The 26,883-nt window shown below is 45.2% G+C and overlaps 1 protein-coding gene across 1 annotated transcript in view; it reads left to right on the plus strand.

Annotated features, from left to right (window-relative positions):
* Window positions 1-26,883, plus strand: part of EDA (ectodysplasin A) — a 93,008-nt gene that overhangs the window by 58,575 nt on the left and 7,550 nt on the right. Inside the window, exons 2-6 of the mRNA XM_032228523.1 lie at window positions 6,035-6,140; window positions 13,846-13,869; window positions 18,355-18,534; window positions 20,052-20,086; window positions 20,992-21,043. Of these exons, the coding sequence (XP_032084414.1) occupies window positions 6,035-6,140; window positions 13,846-13,869; window positions 18,355-18,534; window positions 20,052-20,086; window positions 20,992-21,043 (397 nt within the window). The remainder of the gene's footprint in view (window positions 1-6,034; window positions 6,141-13,845; window positions 13,870-18,354; window positions 18,535-20,051; window positions 20,087-20,991; window positions 21,044-26,883) is intronic.

Below are 26,883 nucleotides of genomic sequence, written 5' to 3' on the forward strand. Positions count from 1 at the left end.
TGCCTGTCTATCAGAAGGCACTAAGCAGGCTTCTCAAAATTCTGACCAATTGGGGTCAGCATTGAGCATTTCTGTTTCTGCATTTACCAGAGGGCTATTTCAGCAGTAAATTATGTTGCTCAACAAAGGGCTTTGTCTTTCCATACTAAGAGAATCCATTTGCACCTTGACTTAATAGATAGCAACTGTAGGAATAGGCTGCAGGGAGAGTAAGGGTTAATACAAAAGTAGTGTCTACTCTTCCTTCTCTGAACAGGATTCTTGGGCACCTGGGCCAGGCTGGTTTTGGACACTGGGAAGGGATTTTACTACCTTGCATGCTGAGCATGGGACACAAGCACATTTTTGGACTTCATCAGTTTCTGAGCAGCATGATTAAAATTTGTGACCTTCTTCTGTGACTCAAATGTTGGCTTTCTGTTATACAAAAACAGATTCTTCTTTCATTACCTTGGGCATTGCAATGTGAAGAATAAGATGAGAAATCGAGTGGAATGACCTCCCTAAGGCAACTGCACATTCCTTGGGGTTGAGGTATCATACTCTTTTTGAAACTTTATACTAACTTCAGCACCTGTTTAATGATCATATCACCTATGCTGAGCTAAACTTGTGTCGTTATGAAGAAACGTGTATGCCAAAGAATCGCAGTGCTGTTAGATCATTTGACGGTAGAGTCTGACTGTACTATTCCCAGCCCCTTTGGTTCTCCAAGAAGTGTCTCCAAAAGATTGATTTGTGCTATTACTAAGCTTAAAGTTATGAAGCTGAACTGTTTGGTTCATTGGTTGGAAGGCAGAAAATTTAAAGGCTCGGCTGCTAATCGGTCAGTGATATACCTTCTTGTTCTTCCCGGTGAGAATAATGGGGGGCAGAATGGCCTTGAAAAGTGGTGGGGCAGAAATGGGGCAGATCCTGCAGAGTGGCACGCTCTGCAAGTAGTTCCACAGTCATTGGGAAGACCTGGTGAGAGTTTGAAGGTTTATTTATTTGTTAGATGTATTTGCCACTCATCTCACCAAGCGGCTACACCGGGCGGCTTACAACAGTAAAATGGAAAAAAAAAATAATACAAAAGTAAACATAATGATAGCAAAGCACTGAAACAATAAAAATGAACAAGGAAAGAACAGTAATATGAATTAAAAGATGGGCAGAGAGAGAGCAGAAAGTGCAGGGATGAGATGGGAGTCTGCTAATTAGCCCAGTGGCCACCACCAGTGAGGGGTACTCCCCACAGGGTCCCCAGACCAACCAGCAGAGCCAGGTCTTCAGGCCCTTGTGGAAAGTTAGGAGGGGGGCAGGGTGTTTCAGAGGGCTGGTGCTACAGGAGAGATGGCTCTTTTCATGGACCCCACCAGTTAGAGTCCCTTGACTGATGGGATCTGCAGCAGGCCTCCTCTTCTGACATGAATAGAAAAGGCTGGGCTCAGTGGAGTGAGATGGTTCCCCAAAGATTTGAATCTATGCCAGGTTACCTTCCTGTTTCCCATCTTTCTCTCACATGGTTGAGAGGAATGCAGGAATTGGGGATGCCCAGTCTGGAGAAAAGAAGTACTAGGAGTGACAGTCTTCCAGTATTCAAGGGGCTGCCACAAAGAGGAGGGGGGGGGGGTGTCCATTTATTTTCCAAAGCATGAGAGGGCAGGAAGCAATGGATTGAAACTAATCAAGGAGAGAAGCAAGTCAAGTCAAGTAGGTTTTATTGTCATTTGAACAATATATAGTACAGTACACAGTGAGACAAAACAACGTTTCCCTAGGACCAGGGTGCTACATCAGACAGCATAGATGAAAAGAAAAAAAGCAGCACACAGAACAACATATAGCTCTAAATCTAAGAACTTAGAGTTGAGGAGTCTGATAGCTTGTGGAAAGAAACTGTTACACGGTCTGTTTGTGCGGGCCCCAATGCTTCTGTACCTTTTTCCAGATGGCAGGAGAGTAAAGAGTGTGTACGAGGGGGGGGGGGTGTCCAGCCACAATGTTTCTGGCTTTATGGATGCAGCGTGTGGTGTATATGTCCATGACAGAGGGAAGAACAACCCCGATGATCTTCTCTGCCATCCTCACTATTCGTTGTAGTGTCTTGCCATCCGAAACAGTGCAATTCCCAAACCAGGTGGTGATGCAGCTGCTCAGGGTGCCCTTGATGGTCCCTCCGTAGAAGGTTGTGAGGATGTGTGGTGGAAGCTGTGCCTTCCTCAGGTTCCTAAGAAAGTAAAGACTCTGCTGGGCCTTCCTTGTTATGGAACCGGTGTTGAGGGACCAGGTGAGAGTCTCCGCCAGCTGAACACCAAGGAATTTAGTGCTCTCTACGATCTCCATTGAGCCATTGATCTTCAGCGGGGAGCGGTCATGTTGCGTCCTCCTGAAGTCAACAATCATCTTTTTTGTTTTGTCTACATTCAGAGACAGGTTGTTGGCTTTACACCAGTTCGTTAACTTCTCCACCTCCGCTCTGTATGCTGTCTTGTCGTTCTTGCTGATAAGACCCACCACGATCATCAGCGAACTTTATGATGTGATTCGAACTGTGCACTGCTGTGCAGTTGTGCGTCAGCAGGGTGAACAGCAGGGGGCTGAGCACACAGCCCTGAGGGGCTCCATTGCTCAGTATGATGGTGTTAGAAGTGTTGTTTGCGATCCGGACTGTCCGAGGTCTTCCAGTCAAAAAATCCAGGATCCAGTTACAGAGGGAGGTATTCAGGCCCAACAGGGTCAGCTTTCCCATTAGATGTTGGGGAATGATAGTGTTGAATGCTGAATTAAAGTCTATGAACAGCATTCATACGTATGAGTCTTTGTTTTCTAGGTGAATGAGGGCTAGATGGAGTGTAGTGGAGATGGCGTCGTCGGTGGAGCGATTCAAGTGGTATGCAAACTGCAGTGGATCCAATGTTGCAGGTAGCAGGGTTTTTATATGCCTCAAGACGAGTCTCTCGTAGTACTTCATGATAATGGGACTAAGTGCAATGGGACGGTAGTCATTGAGGCAGGACACTGATGGTTTCTTTGGCACTGGGATGATGGTCATTGTCTTGAAACACTTTGGGACAACAGTGGTACTCAGAGAGATGTTGAAGATGTTGGTTGAATGAATAGAGGTAAGGCTATGTAAAGACATGCGTAGTAAGTTACCATAATCTCAGTAGCTGGTTATCTCGGATACCTACAAGCTCACCTAATTAGCAGAACCAGATGTGGAAAGAGAGGAAAGGTTACGTACAGACATGCGCATTATAGCCATGATCTCAAGTAGCCGTTTATCTTTTAGCCCATGATCTCACCAAGCAGAGACAGGCCGTATCAGGGAGTTAGGTGAGATTCAATCTTGGCTGGGATAGCCTTCTGGATTCACAAGGGAAAAAGGAGGGAGTAAACCAAAAACAAGACTGTTGCTTTCTGTGCTCTATTCTGCTGGTTGAAACTGTATAAAAGCCAAATAAACTCTGTGTAAGGCAGACAGACATTTTGGACACCACTGCTTGATGGATTTCTGAAAATCTACAGTCGGTGAAAACATTTGCCAGTTGGTCTGCACATCCTCTGAGTACTCTGCCAGTAATATTGTCTGGTCCCGCAGTTTTCCGTGGGTTGACTCTGCTTAGAGCTTTCCTCACATCAGTAGTGGAGAGACAAAGTATCTGGTCGTTGGAAGGAGGTGTGGCCTTTGTCGCTGTCACATCATTCTGTGCTTCGAAACAGGCATAGAAGCTGTTTAACACATCTAGAAGTGAGCCATCACTCTCACAGGCAGGTGGTGATGTTCTGTAGTTAGTGATGGCTTGGATGCCCTGCAACATACGCTGTGTGTTGCTGCTGTTTGTGAAGTGTTGGTGGATGCTCTGGGCATGAGCACACTTTGCTTTTCTGATGGCCTGGGACAGATTGGTTCTCGCTGTTCTTAGGGCTGTTTTATCACCTGCCCTGAATGCAGAATCTTGGGTTTTCAGTAGAGCACACACCTCTCCAGTTATCCGCGGCTTCTGGTTGGGGTGTGAGATAATTTTCTTGGAGACTGTGACATCATCAATGCACTTGCTGATGTAGCCGGTCACTGACGATGTGTTCTCCTCCAAGTCAATGGAGTCACTGTTGGTTGCAGACTCCCTGAACATGTCCCAGTCTGTGCATTCAAAGCAGTCCTGAAGAGCAGAGATGGCTCCTGCTGGCCAGGTCCTCGCCTGCTTCCGGACTGGACTTGAACGCCTGGTGAGTGGTCTGTATGCTGGAATTAGCATAACAGAGATGTGGTCTGAGTAGCCAAGGTGGGGGCGGGGCTTCGCCGGATATGCCCCCGGGATATTTGTATAAACAACATCCAGCATGTTTTCCCCTCTGGTTGCAAAGTCCACATTTTGATGAAATTTAGGGAGCACAGTCCTGAGATTTGCGTGATTGAAATCTCCGGCAACAATAAACAGTTCCTCAGGGTGTGTGTTCTGCAGTTCATTGATGGTCCGGTGAAGTATACAGAGCACTTCCTTAGCATTAGCGCTAGGTGGGATACACATGCCAAGTATAATAGCAGTGGTGAATTCCCTGGGTAAATAAAAAGGTCTACATCTCACAACCATAAACTCCACAAGCGGTGAGCAGTAGGTGGAAACGAGGACAGAGTTTTTACACCATTCTGTGTTGATGTATATACACAGTCCGCTGCCACAGGTCTTACCGCACAGAGCTGCATTTCTGTCAGGACGAAACGCAGTTAAGCAACCTGGAATTAAGGAGAAACTTCCTGGCCTTGAGAACAATTAACCAGTGGAACAGCTGGCCTTCAGAAGTTGTGGGTTCTCTCCATCACTGGAGGTTTTTAAGAAGAGAATGGACAGTCAATTGTCTGAAATGGTACAGGGCAGTGTTGGCAAACCCTTTTGGCAGTAAGTGCTGAAGCGAGAGTGCGCGGGCAGGAAAGTGCTGGAAGAGCAGTTCCCCAGCATGCACATGCATGCCGGTCACTCCTCGTCTTGTTTCTGGTGCACATGCATGCACAAAGACAAGCTTCCCAGCATGCACATCCACACTAGGGAGCTGCTCTTCCCGTTTCCAGAGCTCCTGCACACTGAAGACCTGGAACCCAGAAGAGCAACGGACGATGGCTGGGATGACTAGAGAGATGGCTCTGCATGCCACTTCCGGCATGTGCACCATAGGTTCACCATCACAGGTATAGGATCTCCACTTGAGTAGGGGGTTGGACTAGGAGACCTCCAAGGTCCCTTCTCTATTCTGATTGATTGAGAAGAGTTTCATTGCTTTTGTCATCCATTTGACATGTTACTGGTGGTTACGTGTCCTTGTGTTGCTGCTTGTTCGTTGTGGGCTTCCCTTTGCCGAGCAGTTTGATTATGGTTGTAATTCCAGGCGTAGCTGCACTCCCCTCCGAAGGGGACCTTGTGTGGGCATTCCTTCTGCGGGACCCTCCCCTTCATGCTTTGTACCATCCGTATCTTGAACCCTCCATGGGTTTTCAGAAGGAAACATTAGATATGGACAGCAGTTAGATTTCAACACTGTCTTAATATGGTCAGAGATCAAAAAGACGGAGCTGAGTGGCAGAATCTCCCTTTTTTGTTATAAAATTATTTCTCTGAATTGTCCTTTGAACTCCAGGTCTAGTAGTTTCAAACAAATTAGAAAATTTAAAACTATAAAAATTAATATCAATAGAAGACTTTAAAAATAGAAACGTGGACATTCATTTCAAATTATTCAGAACAGAACAGTTTTAATATTCTGCTAAAACAGTTTGATTTTCTTCGTGCAACAGTAATGCTGGTGGCAATAAAATTGTGGCCTTTTTCATTTTGCCTTTTCTTCTCTGACCTCTCACAGGTCTCGTGTTTGCTCAGCATCACAGCCGGTTCTCTGGAAACCGAGGCTGGATCTGGTTTGGCTGCTGCTCTTACCCTTAATGGCCAAAGTTGCTAATTTTGGCCTTGTGCATTATTTGCTTTTCCAAACTGCCTTGTGTGAATTGTTTGTGCTTGCTGGCCTATGCTGACTTCTTCTGCCCTTCTTCTCTTAGATGGCCTGGCTGAACGTCTTCTCCCCCGAGGAGAGGCCTCTCTTTAGAGAAGAAAGTAGCCGTGTGCGCAGAAACAAAAGAAGCAAGAACAGCGAAGGATCAGAAAGTGAGTTGGCGTCCTTTGGCATCTCTCAACACATGGCTTCCTACCTCAGAGTTTTAATATATCATCTTTCCACCAAGAGCTTGCAGGGATATATATGTCTAGGCCAGGGGTCTGCTATCTTAAACACTCAAAGAGCCACAAAGGTCCTAACCGGAAGCCCACCATTCAATTCTGGAGCTGACTGGAAGTCTAGTTCCCCCACCATAGAATCTCCTCCTAGCATGGCGTCCTTTTTCCTCTACCTGTCCTAACTGAAAACCTTATCAATTGTGGAGCCGACTGGCAACAGGGAGACACAGCAGAGGGATGAAAGAGCCACATGCAGCTCCAGAGCCACAGGTTTGCTGACCCCTGGTCTAGTGCTTCCTTCTTCATGGTCCTTCATGGCAGCCTTGCGAACCTGGCTGGGCTGAGAGGAGGTGGCCAGCTGAAGATTCCTTCTGTGATTGAGCCGCTTGTTTTCTTCTCCCCCCCCCCCCCCAATACCATTTCTGTCTGGAGTATCACAACATCTTCCACCCAAACACTATGTTGCATTTCCCAGTACTGGTTATTCTCAACTTAAAACCATTTGTTTAGTGACTGTTAGAAATTACAATGGCTCTGAGAAAAAGTGACCTTATGGTCATTTTTCACACTTATGACCATTGCAGCATCTCCATGGTCACATGACCAAACTTCAGACATTTGGCAACTGACTCATGTTTATGACAGTTTTGGTATCCCAGTTTCCTGTGATCACCTTTTGTGACCTTTTGAGAAGCAAAGTCAATGGGGAAGACAGATTGACTTAACAACTGTATTACTAACTTAACACTTGCAATGATTCACTTAACAACTATGGCAAGAAAGGTTGTAAAATGGGATAAACCTCAGTACCTATCTCGCTTAGCAACAGAAATGTTGGGTTCAATTGTCGTAAGATGAGGACTACCTGTAATGCATTTATTTGGCTTAACAGAAATTTATCAAGCCCTGTGTATATTTTCAAATTTTCAGGTTCCAAATTTAGGACAATGAAAGAGCCACAATCCTATTCAAATCAGGGCTATAGAATTGCTGGAAGATCTTGAATTAATTCAGCATTGCATCCGAATTCTGCCCTGGGGTCTCCCTGAAAGAGGTTGCTTGGAGACAAAATCTGACTGCTAGACCTCCGTGGAATCCCGATTGTAAAGTGGCTGGGGAGCAATGAGTTTGAATCCTATGCTTCCTGCATTTCTGATCCTCCATCCTGAGGGTTCAGAAAGATGCACCTGGTCTCACCTGTATTGGCATGGCTGACCTTGGGAGATTTGGAGGGGGGAAGAGATGGGAGTGATCAGGTAAGAGAGGGCAGAGCCTGCAGCTGCATAAGGAGCAGAGAAAGAAACTCGTACAGGAACCCTGAATTCTCAGACTGTAAAAAGTTTGTAGGAGATTTATACTATCAGACTTGCAAAATTCTGTTAATGTAGCCTTATAGTAAAGAAGAAGGAACTCACCTGGTACTGTTTCCTAACTGCTCTACCTGGGAAGGTTGACATCAGCTTTCTGCAGCAGGAAAAGGATCTTCCTACCCAAGTTTATTCATCTGGCCAGTCTTCATCCCTGTAGTATTATGAATTTCTGTAGGTTATCTTGGCATGGCAACTTCTGCTAAAAGCATTCCAAGCAAACAGAACTGGAATACATCTAATGTTATGGCCTCCCTCCCCCTCTTTTTCATCTGTCTGCAGGTTAAATTTGATTTAAATCAAGTTGATTTAAATCATGATTTATATCACTAGTAAAAAGGCTTGATTTAAATCAACTCGATTGAAATCATAATTTTTACAGAGCCACTGTCATCTCTGTCCCACAGAGACTCCTCCTCTGACCCCGCTGCTGACTCATCAACAGTCCCAATATTGCAGAATCTACAGCCTCATATGCTATATAACTAAGCTCTGTTTCATGCTGAGTAAACTAAATTATGAATATATCTTAAATAGAAAAGTATCTTTAGGTAGATTTTTACTCCAAAAGCATTTTATTAAAATAAATTTTATAAACATCAAAAAAAATTTTTTTAAAAAAATCATTGCTTTTATCCACCCTGTCTGTCTGTCTTTCTGTCTATCCTGCTTTCTAAAATGAATTCTGCCAATTTTTGGCTCCTAAAAGATTTCAGCTCTTCGTTTGCAGATCTTCTGGCCCAGTTATGTTTGATTGCTTTCTATCTTGAAGGCCTCAGGAAGGGCCAGAAAACTTATGCTTGTGGCCAGCTTTTGTTTCCTGGCCCAACTTGACTTGAGGTGGCTGAGTAGATCCAGGGAGAAGCGCATTTGTCTTTCTGCAGTGAAAAGGGACGTCATCAGCCCTACCGCTTGCAGTCTGTTTTACTGGGATTTTTTGAGAGGACGCTCTCTCTCTAGATCACCTGAAGCCAGAAGCAACGTTCCTGGGGGGGGGGGGGAAATCTAATGCTCAGAGAAGATTTAGAAGCAAAACAATCCGGTGGGGAGAGTTTCCTGTGGGGAGGATTGTCTCGTAGAACCAGAGGCATTTGCAGGAGGAAACACAATTGTTTCCCCTCAGAGTTCAGGGCCAGCTTGGATAATGAATCAGGTTTGGGATACTATTAGAAATCTTTGGTTCTGCTGAATCTCTCTGTAGCCTTTGGTACCACTGACTCCTCCTGAATCATCCCTGTAGATGGGGTTGGAGATCATCTCCTGGAATTCTTCTATTCCTGGTAGAAGGAATAATTTCATGAGGAGGCCTGAGCGACTGAAGGTCTTTGGGCACAAAAATGGCCGCCAGGCAGAGCCATGTCCCTGGGGCTCCTTAGGTTCTGTGCGGAGCTGTTGGGAACGGCCATGAAGAGCTTGGGGAGGGGTGACATCATTCTGCTGAGAATTGCTGTGTTTCTTCATAGCGTCTCAACCAGGTGAGGCTGTGCGTGTCATGAACCAATGCCAAAATTCAGGAATGGGCTGGGTGGGAGCCAATAAAAGGAGGCTAAATCTGACAAGATGGAAGCTTGTGGGTGGATGCTTCCCAAAGAGAAGCATCACTGCGTCTGTCTCTGAAAGAGGGTTGGGCTGCTTTGGAAGGAATGCAGTTTGCAGGGAGCTCTCTGCACTGGAGTAATCTCCCTTCACCAGCCACAACTTTTCTTGCATAGGGTCAGTCAGCTGCTGTCCCCTGTGATCCGGGAGCAGCATTCCTGTCATGTGCTCTAGGTGGACTGCGCTTATATTTGGACAACAGTGTGCAGAAGAGAATGGTAGCCATGCGGTTGAAGAGGGAGCATCTCGCCGCTGGGACAAAACAATCCCACCAGATAGGAATTTGCTGCTATCGGGTAAATGATGCAATAACATAGGTGATATTCAGGAGTGAACATAATTCATGTCTTTTGAGTCACTCTAAAAATAGGATTTGTAAAGCTTTTTCAGGGATGGGGAGCTCTAAATAACCTAACCTCCTGATACGGAAAGCAGCTTTCCCTTCATAAAGCTCTTCCGTTATTATGATTACCTGAGGAGGCTCCACTGCAGCTCCACAGAATGAACAAGACCTTGAAGATCACTGGGCCAAAACTCTCTCCACAGCTTCAGAACCTCTAACTGATGGCCTTCCAGTCTGTTTGCACACACACACAGACACACACACACACACACACACAGAGGCTTTGAAGTAATCATAAGTCCCCACTGAGCGTCCGAAGCCTGTGAAGGCAACCCTATCAATTGAAGGTTTTGCAACCTCGGAGACACTGAAGTGAGGTGAATCTCTCCCACTTCTGCTTTCTGTTGTGAACATAATCTCGATGCCTCGCTTCCTAGTCAACAAACTATCTGGAATTGCACAACCATACCCTTTCACCAGGATATTCTATTTTTCTTCAGGCATGTTCAGACAAATTGGTTAAATGTTTAGGTAATTTTATAATTGTTTGTATTCTTCTTTTCTCTGATATGTCTTAGTATTTTTTGGCAAGATTGGCTTTTTTTTTTTTTGTTCCGTAGTTTTATTCCATTGGAAAGGGCCACATTTTTACAACCAGCCCCGTTTATCTAGGAGTATGTCTGCCATCTTGAATTATTTATGAAAACAACAAAGCTGGGATATAAAGAAACAAATAAACATTTTACTTGTCCCTAAAAAAAAGTTGCTCTGAATTGGGTGGGGAAGTCCAAACCCCCCCCCCTCCAACTCCAAAAAGCAGGGCCTGCAAACAGATCAATTTTAGCCCTTTTTTCCCTCTTGATTGTGAGGACCAAAGAGCAGGAATAGGAATCAAAGGCAATGGGCATGCTTGAAGAGGCTTTCAACTTGACTGCATAAAATCTCCCTTTTTACGACCCTGCAGGCCCCATTCAGGGTAGAGTCAGAATGACTGGGTGGAGCTGAGTGTTTACTGGCCAGATGCCCTTCCTGATGCCTACGCAGAGTTCCCTTCTCTCCTTCCTTCCTTCCTTCCTTCTCTCTCTCTCTCTCTCTCTCTCTCTCTCTCTCACACACACACACACACACACACACACACACACACACACACACACACAAACCACTGGCTTTCCTTTGCTAGAGATATTTAAATGGTAGATGGATAGCCATGTCTTGAGTGCTCTGAGCAAAATGATTTCTTTCCATCCTCGGGTCAAAGCCTGACATTGCAGTGAGAAAACAAAAATATTCTGGGAAGTTACCCAGTATATGAATTTGAATGTTTTAATATTTTCCCTTTACCAAATACACTTGGAACAAGCTGCAGAAAAAAACACAACAGAACAGAATATCTACAGGGCTAATTAGGCAATCTTCTTCCAGATTCTCTTATACGTACAACTATACGTGCACCAAAAAAAGAGCTTGAACCTTGGGGTTGAAGAGAGACAGAGGGACAATGAAGCAGAGGTTGCATGTGGTTAAATCCCTACCACCCCAAAATGGGGAGAGAAAATATATGCTGCCTCCCCCCCCCAAATAACTCAATTTTTTCATTGCCGCTGTAACTACAAACAGTCACTAAACAAACCTGTAAAGTTGAAGACTACCTATAAAATATCACCCTCTGAATAACTCCAACACAGCAATATTCAAAACTTTCCAATTTGATTTTTGTGGAGAATTCCCCCAATCTGTTCCCATATTAATTTAGTTGTGAACATCCTTGGTTGCAAAGCATTCATGCCAGTGGTGGATTCTGGTTCCTGTTGCAACCGGTACGGTTACCACATGAATGCGCGCAGTGCGCACATGCGTCCTTACCTCTTTTGATGCCTCCGCAATGCTCCACCGTGTTTGTGTGCGGAAATGCCGAAGAGCTCAAATACAGGTAAGAAGCTCAGGCAGGCAGGTGGGCCCTCCGGAGCACCATACCGGAACAGTACCCGGTGCTCCGGGCAGGCACCGGTATGCCCATACCGGGGCGTACTGCATGCAACCCACCACTGATTCATGCACTCTTGACAATGTGGGAGCTGCTGCTGATGCCAAAGGAAACATTTCACAGGTCCTCTGAGGGCGGCCACAAGTGGCTCCAAATAGCACATTGGAAGCCATTTCTTACATTAAAAGATTTGCTCCATGCTCTTCCAGGCAACCGCAAAGAAGGTTTTGCAACATGACCTCCATGAAGTTGTACAGGCAGTCTGGAACAAACCACGGCTGTTGCTCTTTCTCAGGGATGATCCCTTCCCAACATCTTGTCCAGCTTCTGGCTTGGATTGGGTTACTCTTGGCAACAGAAGCCGGCCTGCAGAGAGAAGTCCATGGTGGAGGCAAGCCCTGTTTGTTTCCAAACACATGGCTGAAAGGCTGAGGCTCCCTTGAGCTTGGATGGTGGAAAGAGCCTCTCCTGGGGGGTTCTTCCCAGAGGGGCACTCAGGACGGAGGTTCTCTCCAATGGAGACCATGGCAGAGACTCCCCTGGGTACAGCACCACGTGGCCATGATTCTGCACACATGCACACTCGTTTGCACATGCAAAGAGAAGGTTCTGCTCTCAGGGCTGCGCAGATTCAAAAGCCGGTTGAGGTGGAATGTATCTATGACCAAATGCAGGTGGTCCTTGACTTACAATTGGACCAGAATTTCCATTGCTAAGCAAAGTGGTTGTTAAGTGAGTTAGGTCTGATTTTATAACCCGTTTGCCATGATTGTTAAGCAAATCACTGCTCTTTTTAAAGGAATCAGGCAGTCATTAGCCAAACCAGCTTCTCCCGTTGACTTTGCTTTCCAGGACGTGACTGGTCACGTGACCCCAGGATGCTGCAACCCTCAGGCATCAACTTTGGTTGCCAAGCGCCTGAATGGATCGCATGGCCATGTGGATGCTGCAAGGACCAGTCAAAAGTCACTTTTTCCAGTACTGTAGGAAGTTCGAACAGTTGCTACACGAATCATAAATCAAGGAGTCTTTTTCTAGGATTGGATGGCAGGTGCTGAGGATATTTACTTTATTCCCCCAAAAGAAGGGCAGCTCTTGGTATCCAGATCAGGCTCTGCGTGTCCCAGAGCAGCAATCCCCAAGCTTTCCAGGTCGGCCAACTGATGGAGGTGGTGGGGAGGGGACGGTTTCATGCATGCGCGTGCACTGCTTTCACAAATGCAGCATCCTGCATGTGTGTGCTCCCCCACCACTACTGTGGCCCAGTTCCGAACAGGCTATGTTCCTGCACTGAGCTGTGGATCAGAGGGTTGGGGATCCCTGCCCCAGAGCAAGGGGCCATGAGCAGAGAGGCCAGAACGATCTAGACTGGGGGAGAGGAAGGCCTGTGCCATCTATCTCCTCTCATGGGCTCTTCTTCCAATTTTCTCATCTCCCTAAATTCTTCCTTTTTTCATTCCAGTATGCTTTCTGCATTTTTAGCCAGTTCCTTTTAGAACTGAAACAGGGCTTCCACCTTCTAATTCACAGCCATCAGCTGTGTTAAGTTTGCTTTGGGGTGGCTGAATTGTCTTGCGGAAGATGAAGCTATTTCCCCACTTCTTTCTGTCCTGCTCTTCAATCCATCATCATTCAAGGTCCAACTCTGACTGTCCTTCCATGGGAAGCATCAGGAGAGTAGAGAGGGAGAACCCGGTACAGCAGGGATGTCAAATGCGATTTCATTGAGGGCTGCATCATTGTCATGCTTGTCCTCAGGAGGCTGGGGTGGACATGGCCAGCATGACGTCACTTGTGTTGGGGGGGGGCGCCTGTTGTGGCCCGAGTGCTCTGCCAGCTAAAATGGGCTACCGAGGTCTGTTTTTGGCTGGAAGGGCCTCTTGCAACCCTCTGCCAGTGAAAACGGTGCTCAGGAAGGCCACCAGTGACCCTGGTGACCTCCATTGTCACTGGCAGAGGCACCGTGGGCCGGTCCTTTGCTATTTCCAGGGTGGCCCCGTGGGCCAGATCTAAGCGCCCCATGGGCCAGATCTGGCCCCCGGGGCCTTGAGTTTGACACCCCTGTAGTAGAGAGAAAGATGCTGACAGGATGGTTGGCAAGGGGAGGCTTTCACCTCCGGGAGTGATTCCTGCTCTGGCAGGAGGTTGGGGACTATAATGAACTCCAAAATATAATCATAAAAATATTTATACTCTGGTTTTTTTTTTTTTTTTGTTCTTCTTGTTTATATACTGAATTTGTTGTGCAGGGATGGGATGTTGGATTTTTATTCTTTATTCATCAGGTGTTAATAGATATGGGACGTGGTTTCAAACAACAGAAATGTGTGTTTTTTTCTTTTGTAGGCACAAGTCCTAAAAAGAAGAAAGGTAAGCTGGTTTTTCATTTTTAAGCACACATATAAACACACATATGATGTGGCCTATCAGTATCTTCCACTTCGTCATCTATCCAAAATCCACTCGTTTGTCTTTGTTTTTCTGATTCAGACGGCTGTCTAAATCATGTTGCAAGCTAGACGTCTGGCTTGGAACAAAGAAACATTAACCAGTAGGTCCGACATCCCTTTCTGGCCCAAAGCATTGGGGAACATCCAGGTCTTTAATGGTTTGCAAAAGGCTGAGAGGGTCAGGTCTGTTGGGATTTCCAGAGAATGTGGTTCCGCAGGAAGGGAGAGAAGAGGAGGGGAGAGGAGCAGAGAAGAGAAGAGGGGAGAGGAGGGGTGGGGAGGGGAGGGGAGAGAAGAGAGGAGAAGAGGGGAGGGGAGAAGAGGGGAGGGGAGAAGAGAAGATGGGAGAGGAGGCAGGGTGGGGAGGGAAGAGGAGGGGAGAGGAGAGGAGGATGGGAGAGGAGGGAAGGGGAGAAGAGAGGAGGAGAGGAGAGGAGAAGAGAGGAGGGGGGAGAAGAGAGGAGGGGAGGAGAAGAGAGGAGGGGAGAAGAGAAGAGGGGAGAGGAGGAGGGGTGGGAAGGGCAGAGGAGGGGAGGAGAAGAGAAGGGAGGGGAGGGGAGAGAGCACAGAGTACGTGCTCCGTGGACATGATGTAGGATACCGACTGCTCTTCCAGGCCATTCTTCTACACAGGAGAGCAGCATTGGATTTCGGAAGCCTTCCTACATCAGGTTGGCTTTCCTACCCATGACTGCTCCATGCAGAGGAAATGGCCTGGAAGGACAGGAAGAAGAGCTGCTATCAAAGCAGATTAAAGGCCCTGGGCAAAGATGTAATGCAAGGAAGACCAAGACCCTCCCAAGTTAGAGAGAGAGAGAGAAGGGCCAAACACATTCAGGCTTAGGAAATTCTGTTACTCTAGTTTTCCAATACTGGCCTGCCTGGCGATGGTTTGCTAATCCTGAAGGGTTTGTCCCCTCTCCTGCTAGGCCACCTGCGAAGGTCTGGATAGGGATGGGCAACGGGCTCTGGCCCTTCTTCCCAGGAAAAGCTTGAGGCCAGGGCAGGAGCGCCAGGGATTTGGGGAAACGCCCGGTGAGCGTAGCTCTTTCATGCTGGATTGCACAGTAGCAGAAAGGGATAGTTTTTTAAGCAGGTATCTCACTTGGATGGGAACCTGAGTGTCCACGAGCCAGAACTTGCCTGCACGTGCCCCTCTGGATTCCGTGCAATTGTGTTAGACCTGAAGTAGCAGCTAATTTAACAGCAAAAGGCCCCTGGGAATGATTAGCGAAAGCAGCTGGAGCATGTCTCCCCCTGGGTTTGTTTTTTTGAGGGGAGAGATATCTGGCTTAGGTATACATCTCATCCTATGAAGCCTAGGATGATATGAACCAGAGGAATTTTATAATACACATACATAAGATTTTGTGAAGTTCGACATTCACTTCAGACTAAAGGCAGGACAGCCGGGAGGCAGACTGGACGAAGGCTTGGCCAGCAGCCAGCCAGGCCTGAAGAGGACCAACCATTGATCCTGAGAAGAGGGTGACTTCTGTGTGCTTTACATGGAGAATCTTCCGTCACGCTTGGTTTTTTTAAAAAGCAAATTTGATTTTTCTTGGTATTTAGCACCAGATAAACTGTCAAAAATATGTCAAGGCATTTCAAATGAACGTCGGAAATGCAAATGTAAAGAAGGGGCATTTTATCACTTATGTTGGACATGTGATAAAGCAAAGAAGTATTGGATTAGGATTCACACCTAAAAGTGAATATAAAGATAAAACTAGAAACCTTTCATTTGGGTTTGATGTAAAAAGACTTTGGGGGAAAAATTGGAACCTTGGTGCTTTATATGTTGATGGCAGCCATATTATTTATGCCCCAAAATGGAAGGACACTTTGATCACCACTATGGAAGGGTGGCTGCAAAAAGTGATGGAATTAGCAAGAGATGGCTGCATTGAATGCTTTGATCAAAAGGGAAAACAACACAATTACTTTTGTTTTTATTTGGAAATTGCTTCTGAATTTTGTGCTCAAGGTGGAAAAAAATGTATCAGTTTTTATAGGTTTGTTGTTATAGAAATGGCTAGTTTATACTATTATGTAAAAGTAAAAAGTTGAGATTTGATGCTGTTATCTTATTCTACTGCATCAAAGAGAGTCAGAAGTCAATGCCTTTTCTTTCTTTTCCTACTTTTCCTACACTTTTCCCTTCTTTTTTTCTCTCCCCTATCTTTTCTACTATTTTCTTTTGCATTTTTGTATTTTATATTATAAATTATTATTTTTTTAAAAGATAAAAAGCAAGTTTGCGGCTGCAACACCATGCACTCTTTATAGTAAGGCAGCATTGCACCACCTGGGACTTGGCTTAACATGGAGGTGGGGAGAAAAAAATAACATCCTGGTGTCATCCAATCAGATAAGCCCAAGAAAGCGAGGCTTCCAGACCCACGCATTGTTCCTGGGGCACAGGAGTTAAGAGCAGAGATAAAAATAGCTCCCAGGATGACATGTGGTCCCTCTGGGCCACCTGCCAGAGTGATGGAGGCGAGGGCCGCCTGGGGAGGGGCTCTGCAGCCTGTGTCTGGGTGTGAAAAAGACATTCATGCCCACCTTGGCTGAACCTGCCAAGCAGAAGACTGCCACTCTTGCCTGACTTATAACGGGGATCCACCATTCCAGGACCCTTTTCTGCCCCCTCTTGTGCAGGCTGGTCTAGAGAGTGGGAATACCCCAAAGGGCAATCAGGTCTCACGTCAGTGTTATTTAGGGTTTTATAGAGGTTTTGATTCAGGCCCAGAAGCTGACTGGCTACCCGCAAAATCCAAGCAAAATTTGAGACTTTCTTGGTAGATTACAGGAATAGAATAATAGGCCTGGATGGGGGATGCTGGTTTAGCTACTGCTTGTAAAAAAGAATTCTGGTTGATCACAAACTGGATGTAAATATCAGTTGTGAAGTGCAGTTTCCAAAACACATAAATGCCATTTTAGATCGCACAAGTAGAAATAAAATTTCCAAATTACAGGATGAGCTAATTCCACACTTGGAGAGCCAATTTGATGTAATGGTTGAGACACCAGGTTAAAAACCTGAAGGCAGCCTTGGGCAGGAAGCCAGCTGGGCAGGAAGAACCTGGCCAGGTATCCCATCTCAGCCCTAGGAAGCAGCCTGTGGTGAGCAGCTTTTGAAAGCCTGCTCAGAAAATGGCAGGCCTTTGTTCAAGCAGCTGCCAGGAGTCGAGGCTGAAGGGACTAATAACAATTCCACCCTATGATTTCAAGCTCACTGGAGCAAGTAGAGATGAAGAGAAATCAGAATGGTTCACTTCAGGAAGAGAAGTTCCTAACCACGGCTGCAAACCCTTCAAGCCCAGTTCCACCCAGAGAGACTCACATGCAGGGGCCTAAGACTCGGGGATGACAACAATGGCACCTTAGGTGGCACTTCCCAAGAGGGGAATAACCCACTCCCGGCCCACCCAGGTTTGAGCAACAGGAATCAAACTATGGACTGTCTCCAGACTGTCGTATTGAAGAGCAATAGTTGGCCAGGGCTGCTCTCGGCCAGCGAGCCCAAAGCCCCCAGGTCTGGACTGCCTTCAGGGCCCCATTATTTCCCCTCCCTGCCCATCACTCTCTCGGGGGCCAACCTGTCCCATCTTCTACCCCCAGAGCCCTCCTCGTCCTTGCTTCCTCCTCCCAGGCCAAGGCAGCCATTAACCCCACCCCTCACTCCACCACCCAGCAGAACCCCTCCCTCAAGTCACTCAGCTGCCGGGGGTGAGGAGCTGCTATCCCAGTCTCCAAGACACACAGGGTCAGTCCATAGCCCCCACCCCCACGCCATCCAGTAGTTGGACAACCAATTGTTCCAATCCAATTTTCTCCCAGGCTTCTTCTTGAAGGCTGCCATAAGCTTTCAAATGGAGGCCAGGTTTCTCTCGGGCAGGAACGCAAAAGCTTCACCAGCCTTGCAGGAAACGAGTGCAGAGACCTGTACGCTTCCCTTTGTTTCCCCCTAAGACTTTCCTTTTCCTTCTTATTGCCTCTTGGGAATTCTCCATGAACTCTCACAATGAAGTTCATTGCTCCGTTAATCAATCTGGATTCCTTTTCCCTGGTCATTTATATTCCTCTTACAGTCTCTGCTGACTCAATAGGAAATGGTCAATATCAATCCCCAGCTCTCGGGATATATTCATTGTGGTCAGCAGCTGTCTGGTGGACTCGGACAGTTCTTGTCTTTCTCTGTTCCTTCTGTTACCTTCATTCTTCTTTCCGTTGGTCCCCTGCATACCTTCAAAGAACTATACGTGGATGAGTTACTGGAGGAAGTAATGGCGTCAGACCTGCTAAGCAACCCCTTCATACCCAGGAAGCCATAGAATCTGCCCATGTAGCTCAGCAGCCATGTTTATAAAAATGAAGACATAATCCTGTATTTCCACAGGCAAAAAGGCTGGCCCTCCGGGACCTGTTGGGCCCCAAGGGCCCCCTGGACCACCTGGACCCCAAGGGCCCCCTGGAATCCCAGGTATCCCTGGCATTCCAGGTACCACGGTGATGGGACCTCCAGGACCTCCAGGACCTCCAGGCCCCCAGGGACCCCCCGGCCTGCAAGGTCCTACCGGTAAGTACTTAGGGGGTGGGGGAGAACATACATGCAAGAAAGATTAAAACTATCACCCTACTACATAGTGCTTGTCAACCTGTGTGTGTGTGGGGGGGGGACAATGACTGTAGGCACATACAGGGATATGAGAAACTATCACTTCAAAAGATGCTTGGAATAGAGGATTGTCCAAACTACTTGCTTGATCTCCACATAACCCATGAAGAATGTCACAGATGAGCAACGGAATCTTCCCCGGACTTACCAGAACAATCTCTTGCTTCTCTTTTCTGTGCGGAGACTCACAGCCAATCCTCTCTCTTAATGCAACAGGGATCAGTGAATTTGCAGGAGCAAGACTGAGTTATAGCAATAGCACTAAGACTTATATACTGCTTCGTGGTGCTCAACAGCCCTCTCTAAGTGGTTTAAAGAGTCAGCCTCTTGCCTCCAACAATCTGGCTTCTTATTTTACCTCGGAAGGATGGAAGGCTGAGTCAACCTTGAGGCGGTCAGGATTGAACTTCTGGCAGTGGGCAGACAGCCTGCAATACTGCATATTAACCACTGCGCCACCATGGCTCTTATTATGTCACTTTGCACATTACAAAGAAGCACATCTTTCATTGGATGAATGGCCGCAAACTATTTCTGAGTTTATACTGAAGCTGCCTGTGGTTTAAGCGTGAGGACAAATGTGAAGATTGTTGCAGCTATGGGAAAAGAGTAATGCAACTTTGCATAAGTTATGGAGGAGGAGGATTCCTAAGCTGTTTAAAAGGTCTACAAATACATAAAATACTCATTTAAGAATATTGAATATAAATTATGAAACAAGGTATTTTTTCCGATATATTGATAATATAATAAAAAGAAATACTGTTATTCAGGACATTTCTGAATTATGCCTTATTGCAGTGATGGCTAATCTTTTTTTAAAGGTGTGGCAAAACTGTGTGTGTGCACGCCCACCCACCCCCCTGTGCATACACGTACAAGCCCCCCTGTGCATGCTCACACCACACAAACACACACCTGTGCATGTGCACAACCGGAGGGGGGGAGTTTTCGCTCTCCCCAGGCTCCGGAGGCTTTCCTGAAGACTGGGGAGGGTGAAAACGGCCTCCTCCAGCCCTCTAGGAGGCCGAAAAGCTGAGGGCTGCCGTGCTGGCTGATATGGCTCTGCATGTCACATGTCCACCAACACGGCTTTATTGGATACAAGGTGACATTTTAATAAATGGAAATGAATAAAGAGGGAGGAGAATAGAGTAATAATAATGTAAATGTTTTCTACTAGGGCTGGGAAGGGGCTGCAGTTATATAAGAGTGACAAGACACCAACTGGGTTTTTTGGGGGGGTGCAGAAGGGTAAAATACAATGTGATGGTATGGAAGGTGTCTTTGCAGGAAGTAGGTATCCAACAAGATATAGTGCAGATATTCAGACCAACGAAATCCTAAAAGCAGGGGATTTTGATGCTTTTTAAAAAGCTTGCTCATATAGGACTCTCAATATAAAAACTGTTTTGCAGGCACAGCAGAAAGACCCGGACCGAGGGATTCACAGGTCAGTGACTTCATTGGGGGGGAAAACATCAGGTACCCTGATTACAAATGAATCTTAACTCATTTCTAAATGCAAACATGCTAATTTTCCAGCCAGACCACATTTATCTATCCATTCATCTTTGCATAAAATCTAGGTGATCAGATTAGATCTACTATCTTTTTCTTATGTTATACTGCTAAAGGACTTGTTTGCTGTAATTTCACAAATTTGTGTCAGTTTTTCACAGCTTGCATTTAGGAAATTCTTGATGATCAAATAAGTTATTTATAGAAATGAATGGACTTTAGTTCCACGGGGTCAGAAATTCATGGTCTCTTCCAGGTTGTCCTCAACTTACGACCAGGCATTTAACAAACTTTCAAAGTTATGATGGCCTGGGAAAGGTGCATTATGGCCCCAAAAGCACTTCTGGCCATTATAAACAGTTGTGCCTCCCTCCTCCCCCCTGAAATATCTCCACATTTCAGCTCTAGGCAAGTGACTCGCATTTACAACCAGATGTACCTCACAATCCTGTGATTGCCATTTGCAATCTTTTCTGCTTTCCCTGAAAGTCAGTGGGGTGACTGGCAGGGAAGGTTGAAAGTGGAGAGCCCATTCCTGCAGCCCCAAGGAGGGTCTCCCCTCCCTGCATGGAGGAGGGGGGAAATTCTCGAGGACCCATTCTTTCATTCTGTCCATTCAATGACCCGGGAGGGGCCTTCACGAGCGTAACTGCCAGAAACAATGACATGGGCCTCTTTGCTTAAAGATCACTCAGTGCCCGGGGTTTCCAGTTTCCGAATTAATGGTCACAATTTGAGGACTATATTATAAATGTTCAAGATGAGCATATGGGCATTTCCATAAACTGGGGAAATCTACCTTGTTTTAATCTGAATCTGCTCTCTTCTGTTTTCCAGCCAGCCGTAGTCCACCTCCAAGGCCAGGGCTCTGCTATCCAAGTCAAGAATGGTAAGCATGCCAAGCACTCAGCCACCACAAAGAGCCACAGTGTCCGGTTCCTACCTTCTGTTAAAGCAGGGTGCCCAAACTTGGCAACTTTAAGACATGTGAACTTAACTGCCAGAATTCTCCAGCTGGCATAGCTGAAGTCCACAAGTCATAAAGTTGCCAAGTTTGGGCAACCTTGTGTTAAAGAAAGGAATAGAATATTTCCTAGGTTTCGGATTTTGATATTTCAACTGCCTATATCACTCATTTGATTATCTTTTTTCTTTCTCCTTCATTTTTTAATGCCTAATTAAAATTAGTTACCACATCAATCCAGATACTCTGTTTTCACCATCACCACCATCTTCCCTGTCTTAATTGTGGTTTGCCTCTAATTGTCGTGTCAAATCAAAATTTACCTCAGGTGTTCTGTGTAGTTCCTGCTTAATCTTCTAGGCCTCAAGTAACAACACCTATAACTTTTCAGAACAGGTTGCCTCTTTGATCCCTGTTTTGGTGTCTTCCACCTCACCTTCTATCCCATTTGCCTCAAAGGTGGTGCATGCTTGCTTTACATGTGTCTACTATTAAACCTCGATGGGCAGTCAAATCTACACTTGTGGAAGCTCCAATAAAGTTCTAATTCCACAGCTCTTAGGAAAGACCTTCTTCTCCGGAGGTCTTTTGAAGCTCTCCTGTCTTTTCTCCAATATCTGTCACCTCATGGCCGCTGCTGTGTTGCAATATTTTCAGGGAGGTCTTATTTTAGCGCATGTGCTCAAAAGCCCGATTGGACTTATTATCCAGGGAGGTCTTATTTTCAGGGAACAGGGTAAAAACAAACACAAAGTGTCATCATGTAAAATGTGTGCCTTCAGAATGTTACCCAATTCTTGCATCAATCAGATTTTCTCAAATTTTCTCATCTTACTCAACAGCAACCCACAGACGTGATCTGGAAGGTATTTTCTTAGTACAAGTTGTTTTATTTTCCTTCTTTGATTTATCTCCAAGATAAATCTCTCCTATCAAATCTCTCCTATCAAATCAATATGCATACCAATCCCTGCACTAGTTCTTCCACAACATCCCCATGAGAGAGATCACCCAGTGAATCCCACATTATTATTGTCCTGCTTTGGGTTTCAATCACAGAGAGCCAAGCACGGTTGCTATGGAGACTAGCAATTTTATTTAAGGCTGAAGAGATAACAGCAAAACAGAACAACAACAACAGCAACAACAGAGGTTGCATCAAGAATAGAGTAGAATAGAATAACAGAGTTGGAAGGGACCTTGGAGGTCTTCTAGTCCAACCCCCTGCTTAGGCAGGAAACCCTGCACACTTCAGACAAATGGTTATTCAATATCTTCTTAAAAACTTCCAGTGTTGGATCATTCACAACTTTTGGAGGCAAGTTGTTCCACTGATTTTGCTTTTAATAGGAGAATGCAGAAGAATAGTCCAAATCTGGAAGAGGAGCAGAAGAAGCTGGGGACTGAATTAAAAGAGGGATCAGCCTAGAATCCCTATGTAGCCACAAGCCAACCCCTCCCCCCCTTAATTGCATTGACCTTAGTCTAACTCCAAGCAAGTGCCAGCTGTTAGTTGAAAAGATTCCTATCAGGCCTGGCTTTTTAGTAGCAAATCAATGTAATTGGACTTTCATGGGTGGACCTGGTCCTTTTTGTGCCTCACAGAATTCAGTCCAGGGTTCCAGGAGCCACATCAGGGATGTCAGTCAAACAAAAACGCAAATTCCAAGAGGCTTCCCACAGAGGTGGGGGGGGGGGTGTTTCACAGTTTCTTACACAGCAGGATTCACTGGAATGTCATGCAAGAGCCAGAGAGCAGATGTTGTTTCCAACAAAGGGGAGATGGGTCAGGGCTGCCTCTTAAGTCAGGTTGCAGCCAGCTGTCATCAATCAAGAGATTTACTCACTTGCTTGGCGGGACCATGTCTCTTCTCCGCTCTCCTCCCCAGGTGCAGAGGCTGGGAGGCCTTCAGTCCTCCTCCTCCTCCTCCCCAGACTGCTCCAGCTGTCCAGGTGGTGCCTGTGCTTAATCAGCCTTATGTAATTCTTGGTTTGGTGTCTCCTGAGGTTGACATTCCATAGGATCAGCTGGAGCAGCTTCCTTAGATTCCAGGTGCAGAATCGAAGCCTGGGCCATGACAGGCATCACCGGAGGCTCAGGGCTTCACAACTGGGTCTTGAGTCCAGGAAGTCGCCTGGACTGCTTCTAGTGGAAAGCTGCCTAATCCCGATTCATTTCTGAACCAAGACTCTTCCTTAAGCAACCTGAAACTTCCCCATTAGCACTTTTCTTGTTTCTGCTCTTTGGAATGAGAATGGCAAGCAAGCAAGCAAGCAAAAGGCTCAGCATTTCTCTAGAGGAAGGCTCGGGCCAAAAGATGTCATCCAATTCCTTCCCGGGACCAACATCCCTACAAGGCAGAGGCTGGTTATTAGTGGAAGGGGTCAGTGCTTCCCATGGGCCCTTATCCCATGCGCAGGCTGCTCAGCTTTCCCATTCCTTATTTTGTCTTTCGAGTGAATTCCCAATATCCTCAGTAGCAGCCTCAAGGCTCTCGGCAAAGTCTTCTCTTTAGTTACACAGTCCATATTCCCATAACGCTTGGAACAGAGTCCGGACCAGGACTGGAAGTATGTTGTAGGAACAGCAAAAGGCAACTATTCCTTTGCTGTTCAGCCTCTTTGATCTGGTTTCCTCTTGCCTCAGCAGAGGCTCGGTGGCCTCCCTCAAAAATAAGAGAGAAAGAAAGTTGCTTCTCGTATGTGCTTACAGTTATTATTATTATTATACAATTGTATCACAGCGGCCAGTTGTTTTGCTGGATTTGGCATTGGTTACTAGTCGGGCCCCACCCAGGGGCCTAGGACGTCATAACGTATTTTCGTAATATGCGTGCAGATCCAAGCAGTGCGGCTTTTTGCATTTGACTGATGGTGATTTTGTTAATTTTTAACTGTTTTAAATGTAATTCCAGTGCTTTTGGAATAGCACCCAGTGTGCCAATTACCACTGGAATTACCACTGCTGGTTTGTGCCATAGTTGTTGAATTTCGATTTTTAAGTCCTGGTATTTTGCGATTTTTTCATGTTCCTTCTTGGCGATCCTGCTATCACCTGGTATTGCAATATCTATGATTGTAACCTTGTTTTTCTCAACCAGTGTGATGTCTGGTGTATTATGCGCCAGTATTTTATCTGTTTGTATACGGAATTCCCACAAGATCTTGAGCATCTGATTTTCGGTGACTTTTTCAGGCTGATGTTCCCACCAGTTTGTTGCTGTTTTAATATTAAATTTTTTGCACAAATTCCAATGGATCATTTGCGCTACTGAATTGTGCCGCAATTTATAATCAGTCTGTGCGATTTTTTTACAGCAGCTGAGTATGTGATCAACAGTTTTATTATTATTATTATTATTATTATTATTATTATTATTATTATACAATTGTATCACAGCGGCCAGTTGTTTCACAGGATTTGGCATTGGTTACTAGTCGGGCCCCACCCAGGGGCCTAGGACGTCGTAACGTATTTTCTTAATATGCGTGCAGATCCAAGCAGTGCGGCTTTTTGCATTTGACTGATGGTGATTTTGTCAATTTTTAACTGTTTTAAATGTAATTCCAGTGCTTTTGGAATAGCACCTAGTGTGCCAATTACCACTGGAATTACCACTGCTGGTTTGTGCCATAGTCGTTGAATTTCGATTTTTAAGTCCTGGTATCTTGTGATTTTTTCATGTTCCTTCTCGGCGACCCTGCTATCACCTGGTATTGCGATGTCTATGATTGTGACCTTATTTTTCTCAACCAGTGTGATGTCTGGTGTATTATGCGCCAGTATTTTGTCGGTTTGTATACGGAAATCCCACAAGATCTTGACCATCTGATTTTCGGTGACTTTTTCAGGCTGATGTTCCCACCAGTTTGTTGCTGTTTTAATATTATAATTTTTGCACAAATTCCAATGGATCATTTGTGCTACTGAATTGTGCCGCAATTTATAATCAGTCTGCGCGATTTTTTTACAGCAGCTGAGTATGTGATTAACAGTTTCATCAGCTTCTTTGCAAAGTCTGCATTTGGCATCATCAGAGGATTTTTCGATTTTGGCCTTAATGGCATTTGTGCGGATAGCTTGTTCTTGCGCAGCCAGGATTAGTGACTCTGTTTCTTTCTTTAATGAACCTGTTGTTAACCATAACCAAGTTTGTTCACTGTCCACTTTATCTTTTATTTTTTCCAGAAATTGGCCATGCAGTGCTTTGTTCTGCCAACTCTCCATTCTTGATTTTATCACATCTTTTCTGTATTCTTGTTTCGTCTGTTGGGCCTTCAGTAGATTTTTGTTCTTTACTTCGATTAATAGATGTTCTTGACTTTCTTTTAAATAATCAGCCAGTGCATGTTTTTCTTCTTCAACTGTTTGCTTCACTTGTAATAATCCTCTGCCACCTGATTTTCGGGGCAGGTACAGTCTATCAGTATCACCACGTGGATGTAAACTGTAGTGCATTGTCATTAGTTTCCTGGTTTTTCGGTCCAAAAGGTCCAAATCAGCTTGTGTCCAGTTAACTATACCAGCTGTGTACCTTATAACTGGTATTGCCCAGGTATTTATGGCCTTGATTGTATTTCCACCATTCAATTTAGATTTCAAAATTTTCCTAACTCTGTTGGTGTACTCTCGCCTGACAATAGTTTTTACTTCTCCATGCTTGATGTTATCCAACTGCAGAATGCCTAAGTATTTGTAGGCTTCATTTTCTTTGCATTTAATTAATTGGCCATTGGGCATTTCAATTCCCTCACATGCAGTGATTTTGCCCCTTTTTATGGATACAGTGGCGCATTTTTCCATGCCAAACTGCATTGAAATATCGGTGCTGAATACTCGCACTGTGTTTGTCAATGATTGGATTTCTATTTCTGACTTTCCATAGAGTTTCAAATCATCCATATATAGTAAATGTGAAATTTTTTCAGCTTCTTTGGCTGTTTGGTAGCCTAATTTCATTTTTTTTAAGATTACTGATAGTGGGATCATTGCGATGATGAAGAGAAGAGGTGAAAGTGAATCACCCTGGAAAATTCCTCGCTTGATATTAACTATTCCGTAGATCTCATTCCCTACTGCCAACTCAGTTCTCCATTGTTTCATCGCCTTTTCAGTAAAGGATGTAATATTTTTGCTAATACCAGTTGTTTCTAAGCATTTTATGATCCAACTATGTGGCAGTGAGTCAAATGCCTTTTTGTAATCAATCCAGACCATATTCAAGTTCGTTTTTCTGTTCTTACAATTTTCTAATATCATTTTATCAATTAGAAGCTGATCTTTGGTGCCCCTGCTCCTTCTTTTGTTGCCTTTTTGCTCTACTGGCAAGATGTTGTTTGTTTCCAAATAATCCATCATGTTATCTGCAATAATGCCTGTGAGTAATTTGAAGGTTGTTGGCAAGCATGTTATTGGTCTGTAGTTTTCAGGTGTTGTTCCTTTAGTTGCATCTTTCTGAATCAAGTATGTTTTTCCAGTTGTCAACCATTCATCAATTTGGCCCTTTTGTAAAATTTCATTCAGTTGCCTGGCCAATATTGCATGTAAACTGGTCAGATATTTGAGCCAGAAACCATGTAATTGGTCCTTTCCAGGTGATGTCCAATTCTTTACCTTTTTAACTCGATTTTTGACCATCTCAGTTGTTATTTCTAATACTTGCATTTGCTTGTTGCCAATGCTTTTCTCAAAGTCATGTATCCACTTTGCTTCCTTGTTGTAGTCCTTTGCATTTTCCCACAATTCTTTCCAGAATTCAACTGTG

The sequence above is a fragment of the Thamnophis elegans genome, chromosome 12 (assembly GCF_009769535.1).
Source record: "Thamnophis elegans isolate rThaEle1 chromosome 12, rThaEle1.pri, whole genome shotgun sequence".
Taxonomy (NCBI): Eukaryota; Metazoa; Chordata; class Lepidosauria; order Squamata; family Colubridae; genus Thamnophis; species Thamnophis elegans.